Source organism: Gavialis gangeticus, unplaced genomic scaffold, assembly GCF_001723915.1.
Source record: "Gavialis gangeticus isolate Ggan-Ray unplaced genomic scaffold, GavGan_comp1, whole genome shotgun sequence".
Classification (NCBI taxonomy): Eukaryota; Metazoa; Chordata; order Crocodylia; family Gavialidae; genus Gavialis; species Gavialis gangeticus.
Window position 1 is genome coordinate 10,489,500 of NW_017728980.1, and position 18,220 is coordinate 10,507,719.

General features: G+C 45.1%; 1 protein-coding gene across 2 annotated transcripts in view; it reads left to right on the top strand.

Annotated features, from left to right (window-relative positions):
- The first annotated feature begins 8,520 nt into the window (after positions 1-8,520).
- Positions 8,521-18,220, top strand: part of CLMP (CXADR like membrane protein) — a 76,889-nt gene continuing 67,189 nt past the window's right edge. The window contains exons 1-2 of one of the 2 annotated variants that reach the window (XM_019509867.1): positions 8,521-8,697; positions 8,945-9,220. In XM_019509867.1, coding sequence (XP_019365412.1) covers positions 9,112-9,220 — 109 coding nt within the window. In that variant the 5' untranslated portion in view covers positions 8,521-8,697; positions 8,945-9,111. Of the gene's footprint in view, positions 8,698-8,827; positions 9,221-18,220 lie in introns of those variants that run through there. The other variant, XM_019509859.1, reaches the window with a different exon arrangement.

Sequence of the window (18,220 nt, forward strand, 5' to 3'; positions counted from 1 at the left end):
AATTTGCCCATGATCACACAGGTCAGTAGTAGAAGTAGAAATGCAAATTGGAGGCAACAACCTGGTTCAGTGGAAGTCACTCCCAGTTTATGCCATACCCACTAGGTAACACTGCCCTCACAACTGATACACTTTCATAAATAAAGATTATTCCTATTTAACATGCAGGGGAGTCATTGGGTAAGTGACCTGAACAAGATTTCACAGCAGTTTAGTCTCAGCTCCAGGATTAGAATTTGGGATATTTCCATTTTATTGCTGATCTAAAATGCTGTACAATCCAAGATACCACAAATGTGAACATTCAAGGTGGTAAAAGGACCGTGAAACAAATCTGAACAATTTTTCCGCTATCTAATACACTAACCACGGACCTTCAAACACAGCCAGAGAATTACAACCTGCTTTGAAGCAGTTTCAAAAGCCCTCACACATCATTTGTAATTTTCTGTAATGACCTATCCCCCCTTCTACGTCCCATTCCCATAGTAACGTGGAAATGATAAAATATGTAACATCGTACTCCTCTCCCAAGTTGGAGTACTGCATCTGCTTTTAGTCGAAACAGAAGTCTTGAGAACATCACCCAAGAGCATGTGTCAGGTGAGGGAATGCTCCCTGCCCCAGCGAAAATATTCGGTGTTGGGAGACTGACACTCATATATGAAATATTTCATCTCTGGAGCTCCAGTTCTGCAAGAGCTCTGTGTAGGCAGACCTCAAAATGCACCCATAAAAAACACACTGAATAATTTAACTGATAAACTAGAATCTGGCCACAGTTAATCAGGCTGATAACCAAAAACTGGTGCCATTTATGAAAAATAACAAAAACACCTGAACTGCCAAGTCTCTTTGAACAAAGGTTTAAATTATTTTTCTTTCTTTATAGTCCCTTATTTCACAGTTTGGGAAAAGTCAAACTGTACAAAGCACAATCTGTCTACCCCCAGTTTTGTTGCTTTTTTTCCGTTTCTTTACTATTTTCTTTTTGTTTCAATCTACCTGGTTCAAACAGGTTCTGCACACCAGTGTCTGTGGTCTCTTGGAAAAAGTTTCAAAAGGGAGGAAGGTCTACTCCTAAATTAAATCCCTTCAGCAGCTGAGTTTTAGCATAGGATTGCTCTAATTAGCTCCTCTTACTCTTTGCTTATGACTGGTTAAAAGCTTTCTTTTTCTTCTACGCCTGTTTGCATTTGGATCACTATTACTTGCTTACTTTCTGCATCTTGTAAGAAAACACTCATTGCATTGTGCTGTAATGTGTTTGGATTTAAGGCTCTCAGGGATCAATCTCCAAACAATACTGGTGCAGGTAAACCAGTGGCCAAGGGGAAGGTAGCTAACAACTTTGTTTGCAGAAGTTTACATCCTGCAATCTCTTAAAACTTCCTTTTAAGAGCAACTAAGGCTTGTTTAATGAGGCTGAAATTGGTTGCTTATTCCCAGTTCCTTTTCAGCCTCATCTTGTTTAAAACTACGTACAGTCGGACCCCCAGTTACACGGTATTGAGTTATGCTGGTTCACACATACACACATTATATACTGTGACCATGTTTCAACTTACGCAATATCCTGCTTCACGTTTACACTGTTTGCGGTAGAGTTGTTGTTAGTTTGGAGTCTGTTTAAGTAGCATTAGCATCACTTGTCATCTCCTCCAAGATTGTCCATCATTTTTGGTTATGTTAACCGCTGAATATTTGTGAAAATGGCATCAAAGAAAGCCTTTGAGGTTGTGCCCAAAAGAGCATAAAAGTCCATCACCCTAGCCCAGAAAATCAAAATCCTTGATAAATTAAGAGAAGGCAATAGTGCTGCATCGATTGCTTGCCAATACAGGTTAAGTGAATCGACTGTGCGTACCATTTAAAAAAAGGGAGCAAAAAATTAGAGACTGTGTGAAAACGCCAACTCCTGTGAGTTCAAGAGTGTCATTGGTGACTAGAATTCCTCATTCAGATAAAGCTGAAAAACTCCTTAATCTTTGGATCGATGAAATGACCACTACAAAAGGAGCAGTTGTCGACGGCGCAGCAATTAGGGCTAAAGCTTTGTCTCTGTATGATCACGTAGCCGGGAGTAAAAGCTTTAAGGCTATTAATTCCATTATTTTATGTTTAAATATCCTTTTATTATGAAATAATATTATCAAGTCTTGGTCCTAGGTTCCTATCCCCCTGTTTTCCATTGACTTAATGCCTCAAGTTACACGGTTTCAACATACATGGTGTTTTTCAGGAAGGTATCCTCCACGTTAACTTGGGGTCCGACTGTAAAATATTACACATTATACACATGTCCATTAGCTATATATAGCACCTATTGTTCTATCTGAACTGCTGTATTAAGTGGTCTTCCTGGGTTTTTTTTACTACTTTTTTGTTCATTTTCTTACCTCCCCACGAATCTCTTCCTCTTTCAAGGTCTGCTTTGCTTTGCTCTGTCTTTTCCATGTATTATACATTTCGTTTTTTTCCTTCACCATGGCAGGCATTTCGTTCTATCTTCTCTTACTGCCCTAGAATATTTTTTTTCTCTTTCTTGCCACATCCAGGAGAGTGTTTTGCTGTTTTTCCAGGTTCTCCTTTAACAATTTCCTTTCTTCTCTGTTCCTCCTTCTTCCCCTGCCTCTTTTTTGTTTGGTTGGTTTGTTTGCTCTCCTCCTCTTCACACCTCAGTGGCATTTGCTTTGCGCCCAGTTTCTGTTTGAGAGACGAGAGGGATGAAAGCAGTGGGGACAGGTGTGTCAGCGGGGTTGGAAACGCCTTCCAAGCAGGGTAGGAGGAGCATGGGGGTGTAAGAAAATGCAGGGGACAGCACTCATCAAGGGTTAAGACCTTAATATATTTTAATCGTATTAAAAGTCTTCCTCATCACTGTATAGCAAGCACTGCAAAATTAAGCATTTGCATGCTTATCTTGCTGGGATCCTTTGACCCCAGCTGACTTCCTGCCCCTGGGGCAGGGGGCTGGACTCGATGATCTTCCAAGGTCCCTTCCAGCCCTGATGTCTAGGAAATCTGAAAGCCTCTAAGGGGCTCCATATGACTGTCTTGCACCAGGCCCCAACAACCCTAAGGCCAGCACTGCTGAAAGTCAGCTGTGATGCGGGCCCCGTCATATATGCCTGCGCCAATTCAACACAATCTGAAAGGTCATCACTTTGCTCTTATGTAGAGAAGGGAATAAGAGGAGCAAACACAAAAGTGGCAATCCTCGCTGCACCCCGGAGCATAAGTTACACCTAGGAAAAATTTCATAAGGGGAAGAGAAGAGGGAAAACGTAGCTTGACCAGGACTCATTACATGATAAAGATACAAGCCTAGCGTGCATGACTTTCTGCTTTCTTCCCCCTCCCTTAACCTCTCATGCTCATCCCAGCTCTGTGGCTTTCAGTGGACGCTGGGGAATAAGAGCAATAAGGGTGACAACACTTCTCTCCGTCTTGGTTCCTGACGCATTGATTCGACTAAAGCAAAGAAGCACTCTGGGTATTCACGGCATAGCCCCAGCCGTCTCCTGTCAGAGCCGTAATGCAGAGAGACAAGCTCAGTGCCGCCTGGATTCTGGAGAGTGGGGGAAGGGATTAAATGCACTTTCCTCCATTGATTTATGTCCTATGCTGAACATCAGCAATGTTCTGCTCCACTCAACTGTTCGAGAACCAGCAGCTTGTTTTGGCTGAGTGTGTGGGGGACAGGTCTGAAGGAATACAGCTCCGGCTCAGTGGACGGAGGATGGAGACACACAGCTGCCTTTTAGCAACTGTATGTCATATCTGCCTATTAATGATGGTTGTGTTATCTGTCTCCACTAGCTGGATAAGCTACTTACATTTTTTTTTTTGTCATTGTTGCCGGGAGAGCAGCTGCTTAGTAGACAATGAGCCAAGTTTGGCTCCTATATACGATCTGCGACGCCAACAGCGGCAATGAAAAAGTAGTTTGACAGAGTCTATCTAATGAAGCAACAGGAAGGGGAAGACTTCTTTATACCTTAGGCACCAATCCCAAATGTTTCTTTTTGGTGGGATGTACCTGAAGTTCTGCTGCTGTTAAGGTCAAGGTGGCTACATTTCCTGTCAAGCACATTTCCTGTCCTGTAACAAATATTTACAAAGCTTGTGTCATAGAGAAGAGTCCAATACCAGGAGTCCTTGAAGAACCGGAATGGATGTATTTAAGGGCTTTGTTTTTCCCCAGTGTCTTCTTTTTTGTCATGACCAATTGGCTGTAAAGATGTCAAACCTTTGCACGCAGACAGAAGTGACATTTTTCTCCTGATCTGCCCACAGAAAGCAGTCTATAGCCGTGACCAAACACAAGTGCATGACTGCAGACCACTTAAAAATGACCGTTCAGGCAAAAATCTAAACCCTTATTGCATGAACATCTGTTCACCAGGACACCCCAAGGGAAGACAAGGTCCAATGGTCACAAACTCCTGGAAGACCATTTTAGGCTGGACATAAGGAAAAACTTGTTTACCGTCTGAGTCCCCAGGGCCTGGAGTAGACTCCTCCAAGAAGTGGTGCAAGCACCTACTCTGGACACTTTTAAGAAACATTTGGATACCTATCTTGCTGGGATCATTTGACCCCAGCCGACTTCCTGTCCCTTCTGAGTTACAGCAGGGAGCTGCACTTCTGTCTGCCCTATGTCCCAAAGGACATCTCCAGCATCAATAGCAGCAAGACAAACATCGCGCATCCCGACTTAAAAGATGTACCTCATCTCTGTCCTGATTGAACCAACTTTCGGAACTGGGAGGTTTATAAGAGAACTGCCAGTCCACAGATCCTAGTCCTCCAAAAATGCCATGGGTGAGGGGACTGAGTGTGTGTATACTAGGAACCGGGCCCAGACTCCTGCTCATTTTAAGAAGCCATTGAATAGTTCCCACATGCTAGTGACTTCCAGTGAGCCCTGCGCTGGTCTGGATCTGAACAAATGATAGAGAGGCCAAAAAGCTCCTTTTGCCCTGAAACGTTCCTGAGCCACAGCGGCAATTGGCAGAGGAGCCAAAAAACATGCCTTTGAGGATAAGTCTATATGGCAAAATGAAGGCATGATCATAGTCAGCAGGGGTAACAAGCAGCAGCGCTGGTTTTGGCACTGGAACAGCTAAGATGTTTATGAAGATCCCCGGAGAGTTTGTATTTGGTTGCTAAAACATGCTAAACCCCTGCTGTCAAGTTTTCCCTGCTATAGTTTATCTGGCTGTAGTTGCACCTCATTTTGCTGCATAGCTGTACCCTGAATTATTTACTGAGCTGTATTTGACTCTGCATCTTTGATCCCACATAGCCTATGGGCAGCTGGACAAGGAAGAGGCAGCTAGACATGAAATTTCCGGTCTGAACTCAAAGGGCAAAGCACAGCCTGATATGACCTGAACTTAGAGAGAACGATCAATGGAAATAGTCTCTTGTCTTTCAGTGTAAACTCTGCATTTTTTTTTCTTTAAAAAAGGAAATCTTTCATTCTTTCTTGGGCCAGAAAGCCCCAGTTCTGCCCCAGACTCAGTTCACAAAATAGCAATGTAGGATGATTTAATGAAAATAAGTAGCCCCAATTTTTCTCCTGTGGGGGTAGGAATGCCTGAAAGCTGTTGTAATAATTAAGGCACTTATTTATCATTTGTGTTGTGATGCAACTTAAGAAACCATGAGTCATGGACCATAGCCCATGTACAAATACAGAACCAACAACCCCTGTTGGAAGGGGGCTTGAAAACCTGACAATGATCACTGGGTATTTCATTGTATGTATAAACCCAGTACCCACTATTACTGATCTTGCCCATTTTGGCAGATAAGACTAAATGACATGGCCAAAATCACAAAGGAACTTTGTGACCAAGTAAGGCAATCAGCCTCCAAGGTCTGGAGAAGGATGCCGACATCTTAACTGTGTCCACCTATTCTTTGTCTCATGCATCATGCAAATTGATGGCACTTTCTGAAAAGTAACATTCACCCGGTGCTTTTCCCCATATTTTCCCTCAGTATTTTGCTGTGCGGTGTGTCGAATGCCGATGCTGCTTCACAGATGACTACATCTCAGTGGTGATAAAAGCAGTTTCTATTTGTGTATGTCTGTGAGTGCGTCTGCCAACATGAGCTGCAATCTCGCTTTATACTAATTAGTTTGGCAACAATAGCAGGATAGCCAGGGTAGTAAGGAGCTCAAAGCAAGCTAATTGCCTCAGTTTTACCTATGTCCTGTAGTTAATGTGCTGAGCTCTGTGCTGCCTTGCTTACACTATTATTAGTAAAACCTAAGCTAGTTAGTTTAAAACTAGCTTGCTTGGGCTGCAATCACCTCTCTGGCTGCAGTGTAGATGCACCATATGCATCTAAGGTGCTGCAAATGGGAGCTGTGGGTCACATGCACACATGTAAACACCATTTTCATAGCTTTTTTTGTGTGTACAATGGTGATTAACATCCACCTGCTCTCAGCCCAGCACTAAAAAGCTTTGTGTGGCAACTGCAACAGATACCTTCCAGCAAAGACAAAGTACCATTTTCAAAAACGCTTACAGGGCCTGAATCCCACTGGCTTTCCGTACAGCTTTGTCTGCAGAGCACGCATCTATGCTGCAGTCACAGCAGTGATGACCACATCGCTGTGTAATGCAGAGACATCTAAGCTAGCTGTGACTAGTCCTGGGACCAGTCCTAATTTACCCTGCTTCTCAGCTTGGTTTTGCAGGCTGTCACACTACAGTCACTTCTGGACTCCACTGTGGTCCTCACTTTAGCCACCTTTTCCAATGAGTCTTTGGCACATCAGTCCTTAGGCACTTTTGAGATCTTGACCCAAAACCCATATGTTGAAATGCCTGGACTTGCATTCCACTGTCTCCTGGTTTCAGGCAAGGTTATATCTTTTAGTAGACTAACTGAGTAGTTGGAAAAAAGTTCTTAGCAAGCTTTCAGTCGCAGTCACCCTTCATCAGGCATGGGGAGTCTTTGCTGGTCTGAGACTCCAAGGAATGAGAGAAGCTGAAAGCTCTGGTAGGATGTCAGTGAAAATGTAAATAGGTAAAGATAAGAAAAGCAATCAGTAAAGCAGAGAAGAGAGGGGGAAGAAGGGGCAGGGGGGAATAGGGAGACCCTCTTCCCTTTTTCTGTAGGTAGGTGGCACGGAAGACCCAACATTCATGGGGAGGAATGGCAAATCTGTGCATGGAAGGGCCAGGTATTGGTATTGCTGTAACAAGGAAGGAGCTGACTTTGTTTCCAGTCTTTAGGCATTTTCCCATTCTAGCAGATCAGTGGAGACCGAATGCCGGTTTGGGGGATAATGGATGGAGAAGTACCTAGCACATCACATTTCTTTCACTGTCTGCTTTCAGGCATTGTTATTGAAGTGTAGCTTTATCACATGGATGAAAGCCTGGCTGTAGTATTGGTGAAACAGAGCCTCAACTAGCAAGGACTTTGGCCCCTACTAGAGATGGTAATTTAAATGCAGGCAACAAGGGAGAAAACCTTTTTATTTTTTTATTTTTTTAATCTCTCTCCCACTCCAGGCATTCAGATGCCATGGCAATGGCTAACTGCATACCTGGGTTGTGTGGTCTTCTTCCTTACCATGTCTATATTTGTCCTCCTCTTAAAGATCTGGTCCTGCAGGTAGATTCACAGAGGCAGACCCGTACCTGGCAGGGGAAACACCGTGACCACCAAGGTGGTGTCTTAGTCGCACCTGAGGATAACCGTTTTCCTGGCATGGGGTAGTGCCCACAGGGGTTATGTCATTTTACGCCCACTTTATGGAAATGGGAGACTCCTCCCTAGCTTGGTTTTGCAGCCGTATGGCTGAGGGCAAGCAAAACTTGGGGGCATCCAAACCCCAAGCCTCCAGGCTTGGGTCTGCAAGTAGGATGCCTGCCAAAGGATTTGGAAACATCTGATGCCCCAGGTGGGGTGGAGGATATTTGCTGGTTGCAGGGCCACTTATGATTCTGGCCTGACCTAGAGATTTGGATTTGATCTGGCTGATTTGGCTTGAAACAAAAAAAGCAGACCCATGTTCCTACATGGAGCCCCACTGAAGTCAGCAGATCAGCAGCAGTCATTGCAGCCCAAGCCACCTTGAATCCAGCTACTTAGATCCTGACAGCAATGTGGGTAGAGTAGCCTGGAGCCCAGAACAGGCTGTGAAACCACCTGAGAAGGTGAGTAAACCTCAGGGGAAGCTGGTTCAGCTGTGCTTCACCAGCCACAAGGCCTGAGCCGACTCTCCAGGTGAGCAGCACTCAGCTGTAACTGCAGTGCAAACGTACCCCAGTCTTGGGCTGCAATTATTACCTCTTCTGTCCTTTCCTCTGTAGTCCTCAGAGCAGGGAAGGAGTTCACCAATGGCTCTGTTTTCCCTCTGGTGCTTTTCTCCCCTTCCTCCATTGGGATTAGCCTTTTGATCTCAAGAAGAGAAACACAAGCTGGGAGCACCCTTTAGCAAAGCTACATTCTGCAGCTCCCCTTCTCCACATGACAGCAACGCCTGTATATATGCAGGAATCTGACTATTTATCTAGTGTGTGTATTCTTTCCAAGACAGTCTGTGTTTCTTATCCCTGAGTGATGAGGATGGACTCCCCCCACCCCGCATGCTGAAGATTTCCTGCCTCCAAACTTTTCTATCTTGACACTCAGAAGATTCCCGTTCTTCCCCCTTAGAAGGTAAAGATGTATTATTGCCAGGAGTAAGTAACATATCACCCACATGACTGGTTTTTGCTGCTAATCCCAGTTGATGGTAGGGAGGGGCTGTTCTGGGAAGCAGCCATGTGGTTAACATTGTGCACAGTGCATTTTTTTTTCCCTCCTCTTCTCTCCTTTTCTTTACAGACATGCAAAATTGTTCCATGCTGCCATAGATGTGAACTCCCCACTGCACTGCCCTTTTTTTTTTTTTCCTCTTTTCCAGGGATGAAAAGGCCTGAACGATCCGACAGAGATCTAAAAAGCTCCTATTGAATCTGCGTGGAAACTGGAAAGGAGATGAATAACAGAAGGGAAGAAAGAGCAAAGTTGGTTATTTTTCTGGCGCACGGATGCAATTACACTCAGTGCATTCCAGAGGCGTTCCTTTGAATGCTGTGCAGGTCTGCCTGCCATTCCTGGGAGAAAGGAAGAAAAAAGGAAGGAAAAAATCTCTCTCTCTCCTGGAGCGGCATGTCTGCACTTTCCATCCTCTTTCTAGGTGAGTGTGCTCAGTGTTTTTCAAAAATCAAAGTTACTCTTGTTTTCTCTGGGCAACAGCGAATGCAACAGTGACTAGCAAAGGAGAGACACTTGGAAAGAAAAAACTTGTCTGTTGTGTTCAGAGTCAGTCTGGTTTAGTTTTCCTCTATTTTTTGTGGTTGATTTAATTATTGCCAGGTTAGAGAACAGAAGAATTTTTTAAGACTAATTTCTCCCCCCTTTAAAACATGTTGTTCAAACCTCAGCCGTAGCTCGATGATCTTCCGAGGTCCCTTCCAGCCCTAATGTCTATGAAATCTATGAAACTCTTTTTGTTTGGGGCTCTCCCCCCCCATAAGATCCAGCAGTTCTGAGCAGTGAAGTCTTCAGGGGCTTGAACCATTTTGGCAAAATAAAGGTGAACAAAGTATCTTTGTTGCCAGGAGTTTGTCACCGTTGCTTAAATTAATCTTTTTTTTTTCTTTGGCCAGGAATTTTTAATTTCAGCTTTGTTTTTTGTTTTTATGTTTTAAAAAAAGAGCTTATTGTTTCCAATAGAAGCTGTAGACAACTCAGATTAGAAACAGATGTGTTCAAGTGCAAGGGGGAGGGAGCCAGAGGAGAAAGGCATAGAAAAGGGGGAAAGAAGAGCTGAGGAGAGGAAGGTAGTGAAATGTGGAGAGAAGAAAAGGGGAGATAATAGAGAGCAGAAAGTAAGAGACAAAGGAAAGAGGGATGGAGAAAGGGGGAAGGGAAAAGAAGTGGCTGAAGGATAGGAGGGGAAAATGAAGTGAAAAAGGAATGAGTTGCAGGAGGGAGGAGGGCACAGAATGGCAAAAATGGAGAGATGAAAGGGTACGAGAAGAAAGTATGAGGAGGTGTGGAAGGGAAAGGGAGGCAGAAGCCAAAAAAAAAAGAAGATAAGGGTTTAGATTGAGAGAGAAGACTGGAAGGACAGAGGAATGAATGGATTTGTGCTTACTAAAGAGAAGGCCTCTGGAGGAAGGGATCTGCAGTCCTGCGGCCTCCAAGGAGGCTTGCCAGTGAGGCAGTGCCTGGATCCCCAGGGGCTCGGCCACGCTGCAAGCGAACCTTGCCCTCCGGTCCACTTGCCAGATCGCTCTGGCAGGCAGATGGCTCTGTGAGATCTCGCATCAGGGCCATGCATGGGCTGTGATGCCTGGGTCCCTCTCGAAGCACCTGGGGACAGGTGTAAGCGATGCCAAGGTCTCCTCCTGGGCAGAGCGGGCTGGGTGCTAGCAACTCAGAGCGGGGTGGTGGACAGGATGGAGGCAGGTCCGAAACCTGCCACACGATCTTGGAGGCAGGAGGGCAGGAGAGATGCTGGAGGGCACGGGCCTGTCTTGTGAGGCTCACACAGGTCCACAGTGCAGAATTTGATGTCGAGTTGTAAGAGGCACGGGAGCATCAGTAGATTTGGCTGAGTGATTATCCAGCCTGCTGTACCCCATGCATTTCCCCATGCCACCACAGTCAATTGTCGTACAAATTGCTTGAGAATAAAGGTCTTTGCCACTGGAGTGGCTCTGAGTGCTGGGTTTCCTTTGGGGGACACGAGCTGGAGGGACAGGCAGCTCAGCCGCGCTGAAAAGTCTGCAGCAGAAGTGCAAGCCACTCAGCCCCTGGGCACTAGGTCCTTGTGTCTTGGCAGTTTGGGGGTGCCTGAGAGACTCGGGCAGTGCACAGCCTTCTCCTGGCCGCGGGGATAGGTACTAAAGTCTTGGGAGAGTCATGCTGAGTCCATAGTGCAAAACTGCTGCTATGCTCTTACTACAGCCTGCTGCTGCCATGCTCTCACCAGCCAAGCAGATTCAAATAGCAGTGGGAGCCAGCCAAGGCAGCAGGGGACAGGCAGGGAGCGCTGCTTACTCCAGCACAGGGCAAGGGGGAGGAAAGTAGGGGAGGAAAAGGAGAGGGGGAGCTGTGATTCCCCACCCCCTCCCAACTCGGACTGCTGAGTCTTCTCAAAAAAGCCGCACTTTATCAGGGAGACTGAACTAAGCTCTTGCCCCAGATGAGCAGAGCCCTATGTCCTAGCATTGCTGTAATAACTCTCGCCCAAGAGTCCCCAAGAGCTTTATAAATCATTATTTGCATTCCAGTGGGCTCTGGAGACCCCATTGCGCCAGGCACTCAACAGCCCCAGAGTGAGAGATGGTCCCCGCGGTTTACAAGCTAAAATGTCACGAATGAAGCAAGCTATACGGCCCTTTGTCACATCATTATCCCCATCCTGACAGACAGTAGACTAAGAGGTTTTTCCAAGACCACAGCAAAGCTGGGAATTGGTCTCTTGACGCTCTCCAGTACTTTTAACCACAAGCTTGTCCTTCACCTCTTCCTGTGTTGCTGCAGGGCCATAGATGGAGAGCGGGCTGCAGTCTCCTGGTTCTCTAAGCCTGATCTTATTCATCCACACTAAATTCACGAAAAGTCTGTTTCAAAGGGAAAAAAAAGAAGGGATTGTGGCTTGTGTTCTTGGGTCTAACTGTAGGAGGGTGACCTCAGGAGAAGAGGAAAGCATCATTTTCTTGCTTAAAAAAGAAGTCTAAACAATCAATCCACCCTCAACTACATTGCAAAAGCACTAGTGACGCCCTTTCTCTTCCCGCCAAACAAATAGTTTTTGGAGAAGCAGCTGAAAAGTAGTGGCAAGGCCTGAGAGGAGATAGCGAAGAGAAGTGAAGCTTGCTTTTTTATTACTGCTAACTAGCATTGCCAGTGCGCACTTTTGCTTTACAGGCAGGATAAAGGATAGTCCTTTCCCCAAATTGTGCACATTGGGGGAGAGTAAGGAAAAGTCAATGTGTAGGGAGGCTCCTGGAAGAAATTATTTCTAAGGGAAGATTTAAAGAAGGAAGTTTGGTTACTGTACAGACCAGCATGGAGGGACTTTCCAGGCATGGGGAAAACTGCAAATAAAGGCATGCAGCTAAGAGTGGGTGAAGGAGCAGAAAGGGGAGACAAGCAACACCTTTGTGTGCACACATCCATCGGTGTGATGTCACTTGAGAACTGATTAACTTTTTTTTCTGGAAAAATCACTCTGAGAAAAATGGAAATTTCTGTGATGAAGTTCATTTTTCCGTGTGAAAAATTTGGAAACCATTTTTGTATTTAGCTTTTGGACAACAACGAAACTGGGGGAAAAAATCATCCAGCTGAGCAAATATTTTAGTCAAAGCAAAGATCATTTCCGTAGCTGATTGACCACGCATTTTTAGTGGTTAAAAATGAGTATGTACAAGTATAGATGCTTACAGTTTTTAGGCGTTTGCTTTTTTTAATGAAAACCCCCAAAATTATTTGAACAAAAACAAGAAAAAATAATTTTTTTGGTTGTCTTTTTTCTTTTTTAATAGAAAGAAAATTCGCATTAGCTTCACGCTGGGGTGAACCCTACTGACTTCAATAGACTTACTTTAGCTTTGGCTATGGTATTAATGAAAGGTGAATAAAACTTCACAAGGTATTAAGCTTATAAAGGCATTGTGTGCTGCTTCTGGGATATAAAGACATCACAGAAGCAGAAACAATAAGCTGGTTGGAAAATTTAACATTTCAGTAGAAAATGGGTTTCCGTTCTCCAGCCAGTTACACAACTGGCATGTGAGTGAAATGTGATCCCGTTTGGAAAAATCATCTCTTTGACCATTATGTAGGAGCAACACTGGACCATGCTGTGAACCAAATTCTGGCCCAGTATAAATGACTGCCACTACTTTACTCCAAATTGAATAAAACCTAGCGATGTCAGGGCTAAATTGGTCTCTCTTCCCTTGGGGAAATGAATCCCTAGAGGCTATTTCTATCTGTTGGTTAGGCAGGCTGGTGAAGAGCAGAGAAGCAATTAATTTACAGTTGTGCAAGGAATTCTTGCTAATGAAGGGTTTGATGTGTGCTTCTTAATACAGGGCTTGGCCAAGAAATGATTTTTCTTCTCATAGTTTCTGCCAAAAAATCTATTTGCATCAATATCTTCAACATTTTTTATGTTTCTACTGAACACCTCCCTACAGCCCTCAAACCTTTTCTGTTTCAGTTTTCAGCCCCCCAAATTTCCCCTGTAAAACCGGTTTGTGGCTTTATGATGAAAACCTGAAAAATATTTGCAAAAAATAGAACTTCTGTCTTTTCATTGAATGAAGAAAGCAATAGAGGTAAAACTCAGAGGAACTCTCAGGTGTGTCGTCTTGATGCAAGACCCCACCTCTTCCCTGGGAGGCAAATAACACCACAAACTGACAATGGATAGCAAAGAGGGGGATTTTCAGGTATTTTTCCCCATTGCACAGAGCTGTGCAGAGCTCTGCCCTCTGAAACCTGAGATGAAGAGAGCTTTTCAATGCTGTCCCCAGGGCCCAGGACTCTGATAATCTCCCTGGGCTGCCAGTTGCAGGAACTCAGCTGTGTCCAAGTGGAGTGATAGGGTCTGACAGATGATGTACGGCTTCCTACGTACTTGCTAAGGTGCCAGTGTCTTCTGGTATAAAAGGACAGCTTCTCTGAGGCATTCAGCACTGGCAAGCTTGACAGCCGCTATCAAAAAAGATCATAAGCCTGCTCTTAGTGAGGTTATTGGGAGGTTTGTCATTGATCTTAATGGCAGGAGGATCAGCCTGTAAATTAATTCACTGAAAAGGTGGGGGCTGGGTACTAAGCAACCCCAATACCCCCTGAATACATCCTGATCATGTCTTGACTGGCATTGGCGTCTCAATTTCTATATAGTATATTCACAGAAGTTTAGGGCTGGAAGGGATCCTGTGAGATCATCAGGTCCAGCCCCCCTGCTCTGGGCAGGAAAGGCCACTGGGGTGCTTGGGGGTCACATAACTATTGTGCCAATTCTCGGCTGATATACATCGGGAGCATCCCTTGACTTTTTGGCAAAGCTATGCTAGTTTATGCCAGCCAACAAGCTGGCGTGATACTGCCAAACCAAATCTAAACAGGGCGTGGAATAGTTGCAATCTGTTCTCCGGATGTATTGAATCCATCCATCTGTCCCCCATGTCCCTAGCCCTCCCGTCAGCTAGTCTCTAGGTTCCGAATGACAAAATCACCAGTTGTTCGACATTAAAAACACAAAAAAGCCTAGAGTTTCTTTTAATTTTTCTCCCTCTACATGAAAGCCAGAGGCTTTGCTTCTCCCTGTGATAAATTAGGATTTGTTCTATATCCAGGAGCAAATGCTTGAGGCTGTACCATCCCAGGGTTGTGATTCTTGCAAGCAAAAGTCAGGCTAGGGTCACAATTTGGCTGGGAGACTTAGAAGGAAAATCCATGTGCTCTAGGCAGTAGTGCTGGGTGAAGCAGCGCTCCTGCGGCAGTGGTGAGCTAGTAGGTTATTCCAGCCTGTTGTGCTGGGGGAGAAATGTGAAAATCCCGTGTGTGTGTGTGTGTGTGTGTGTGTGTGTGTGTGTGTGTGTGTGTGTGTGTGTGTGTGTGTGTGTGTGTGTGTGTGTGTGTGTGTGTGTGGTTTCAAACACTGTAGTGCTTTTCAGAAGGCACCTTCTTCATTGCTGAGGATGCTGAGTTGGTGACCACTTCTGGACAGATGAGAGCTGGTCCAAAACTTTGCCTCCAAAACATTTAACAAAATTTGGCCTTCTTCTCCCCAAACCAAAATGTTTGCTTTGTATGGAATGTGTCAGGTTTTTCAGCAATATTTTTAAACTGGTTTGAAGTGGGTTTTTTGTCCTTTTCAAGGCTCTGGCTCTTCCTTTTTTTTTCCTTTTCTTTTTTTGCATTCTCCATTTTACTACTGCAAAAAGTGTAGAGGCTCTGAAACACTTAAATCTCAAAAGAAATTGTGGGACATTAAAAAATTTTTAAAAACTTTTTTTTCTAAATTTCCCAGGAAAAACCATTGCTGTTTATCTATCAGCCTTACTCAGGGCCTTACTTCATGTGTCCTTTGTATAATTTGCGGTCTGTTTGTGGGGTGTTTTGGCCCGGTTTAGAAAGAAGCCTTGTGAAACTGCAGGATAGCTTCCCAGAAATGTCACCATTGCACAACTGGCTCTTAAAGATGTCAGTCTGCTTGTCCTCAGGACACAGCACATACCCCTGTTTACCTTGAGGCAAATGCAAGGCTCTATGAGGATCAGGGAGAGAATGGCAATTTGGGATGTGCGGCTGAAAAATAATATCAACAGTCACCAAAGCAGAGAGGGGGTGTGTGTGTGTGTGGGGGTGGATGTGTGTGTGTGTGTGGGTATGTGTTGGCAGGGGGGAATTTTGAAGTTAAATGGAAATGTGCATGGGTAATGACTGCAAAGTGTGGTTCTTGCAGAAGGGTGCATGACTGTGATTGTGTATATGTATAAAACCTACTCTGAGTGTGTTTATTCCCCTCCTGTACCTGATCCCAATGAGATATAAGTCTGTTGCAGCCATGGATACAGACCTTTTAATTCGAGCTTCTGCTTTTAATTCTGAATGTGCCCACAGCAATTGCTTTGGTGCTGAGACAGCTGTTACCACGTATGCATGCATGCAATTAGACACACAGCATGCATTCTGTGCATGCAAGCAACTGTATCTGATTGTGTGAATGCGAACCTGTGTGTAACATGACTGTGTGCGCCTAGTGTACAAGGGAATGTATGGTAAAGAGTAGAAGCATTCTGTAAAAAGATACCCGTTCATCTCTTAGGACATGGCTATGTTTCAGATTGTTTCTTCATCTGTTTTTAGCAAATTGTTAGTTTACAAAGGAAGTACAGCAGAGACATTGTGGAGAAATCTGGTCATTAAGGGCTATGAATAAATACTCCGAAGGCGGAGGAAGCAGGAAAGGTAATGTCACGAAGCACAAATACTGCACAAGGCATAAGTTGAAAAACTTCTCCAGAGTCTTCTGGCTGACAGTGGAAACGGGGGTTAGCCAAAGAAGGAAGATGCCATCTTTTTGTCTAATTCACCCCTGGTAAAATCTCCTCCTCTTCCAACCCTCTACCCCAATAGTGAAGCATGGGGTGGGAGCAGCAAACCAGCAGACTTCTAGCAGTAACAGCTCAAGACTAGTAGTTCTGGGTCAAGCTTTAACAGTAACTCCCCAAGTCACTCCATTCCTATTACGGTGATGCTTACTGACCCTATTCGTGCCCCGAGACCTCGTTGTTCTAGGTGCTGTACAAACACAGGACAGACTGTCCCTACTCCAAAGAGCTCACAGTCTCAATATAAGGCTAGATACAGGAGGTGGATATACTGACGTCCAGGTGGGGAAATGCAAAATAGCAGTGGGCAGCATGATGAGCCTCTGCATATTGTCAGTGAAACTACTGTCAAGCTTTTTGTACCAGTCACTCATGTGAAAAATGGGGGAAACTCCTCCTTTTGTCTCAAGGGGTTGTTAGATGGGTAGATATTTGTAAAGAGCATTGACGGTGGTAAATATAACAGGAAAGGAGCATTGAACAAATTCTGGCCTGAGGGCCTCCTGGGCTCCTCCATCTCCTGCCCTCCACTCGAAGATGGGTGGGCCTGCTTCTTAAAAGCAAATCTTCTTCACAGGCAAAGCTAGAATCTGTCAAAATCTCCTACAAAATTCAGCACACATTAAAGGGTGTGTTTTTTGGTTGAGTGACTTTTTCTCTGCCACACCCTCATTTTTATGTTTGCAAAATGCATGTGGGGCACACGTCGCTGCTGCTGACTTGTCCCTGTAGTTGGCTAGGTGCAAAGGCAGGAATTCAGTTGAACCGACTATGGCAGGAAAAGTTCAGTGGAAATTTTTGTGGGCATGCATGTTCCTTGTGCAGAAAGGCTGACTTCCCAAGAGTGCACCCCTCCAGGCAGGCCAGGCACAGTTAAAGGAGGAGTGATGGCAAAAGTGGCTGCACACAGCTGAAGCTGTAGAAGTCCACCCAGTAAATGTATGGAGACAGTTACAACAGCCAGCAGAAGCCTTTTTCTGTAGCTGTGCCTCACCTCCTATCTGGAGAGATGATTTCTAAGAGTCAGAGGTGAGATCTGCATCAGTCCTTGCCTCCTGACAAGAGTGTCCACAAATAAATCTGAGGGTTTGGTAATGCAGACACCCATTCCCTCCCCTGAGAAACTCCAGCTCATAGCATGACACCAAATTGTTTGTGCCATCAGGGCACTGTTTCACAGAAACTGAAATCTAAGCTTGTGTTTTGACTCTCTGAGTGGCTTTGCTCTACATGTAGAGAGACTGCACAGTCCTTTCCTATCAACTATATGTTTGCAGCATGGTCACTTGTATCTGAGAGAAGGGAACCTGAGTTAACTTAGCCCTGCAGTGAATACAAGCCGTGACTTAATTACAGAAGGTCACAGGGGAAGTTGGTGGCAGAGCTGGGACCTGAATCCAAGTATCACAAGGGAGAGACTAACACAGGGGTAGGGGCAGTTATTTGGGCCAGAGGGCCACTTAGGGAGCTTGGGTGAGTTGTGGTTCGGGTCAGCACCCTGTCTTCCCCCTCCTGCAACAGCTCATCAAATCTCCCCAAGTGCCCCTCTGACCCAAATAATTGCCCATCTCTGATCTAAAAGCAGAGACAACAAAGTTTAAGGTAACCTAATCTTTGTTTCCTCCTACCCCATCCTGAGTCCCTGGCACACGGCTGGGCCATACCCCATTGCATTCCTGTGTGCTGCCTTGGGCTATGTGGGCATAGCTGATGTGGTTCCTGCCCGACTACCAGAGACTCAGGGCAAAGAAGCGGGGAAACAGAGTGTGGCACTGGCCCAGCTGGGCCTGGATGACACGCGGCTCCTGGCCTCTTCTCCCTGCACCCCCCCCCCCCCCCCCCCCCCCCCAGATATCTCAGTGACATAGTTCTCATGTTCTCATTGACTACTATGGGGTTTGTATAAAACCTAATGATTCTGCTTGTGGGGAAAGCATAAGATGTTTTGCCTTAAATTCTCCCTCTAGTCCACATGGCAGAACTAATCCCTTTTAAACCATGTGGTATATGGCATTTCTCTGGTCTGACAGAACTCAGATTTATTGATTGTC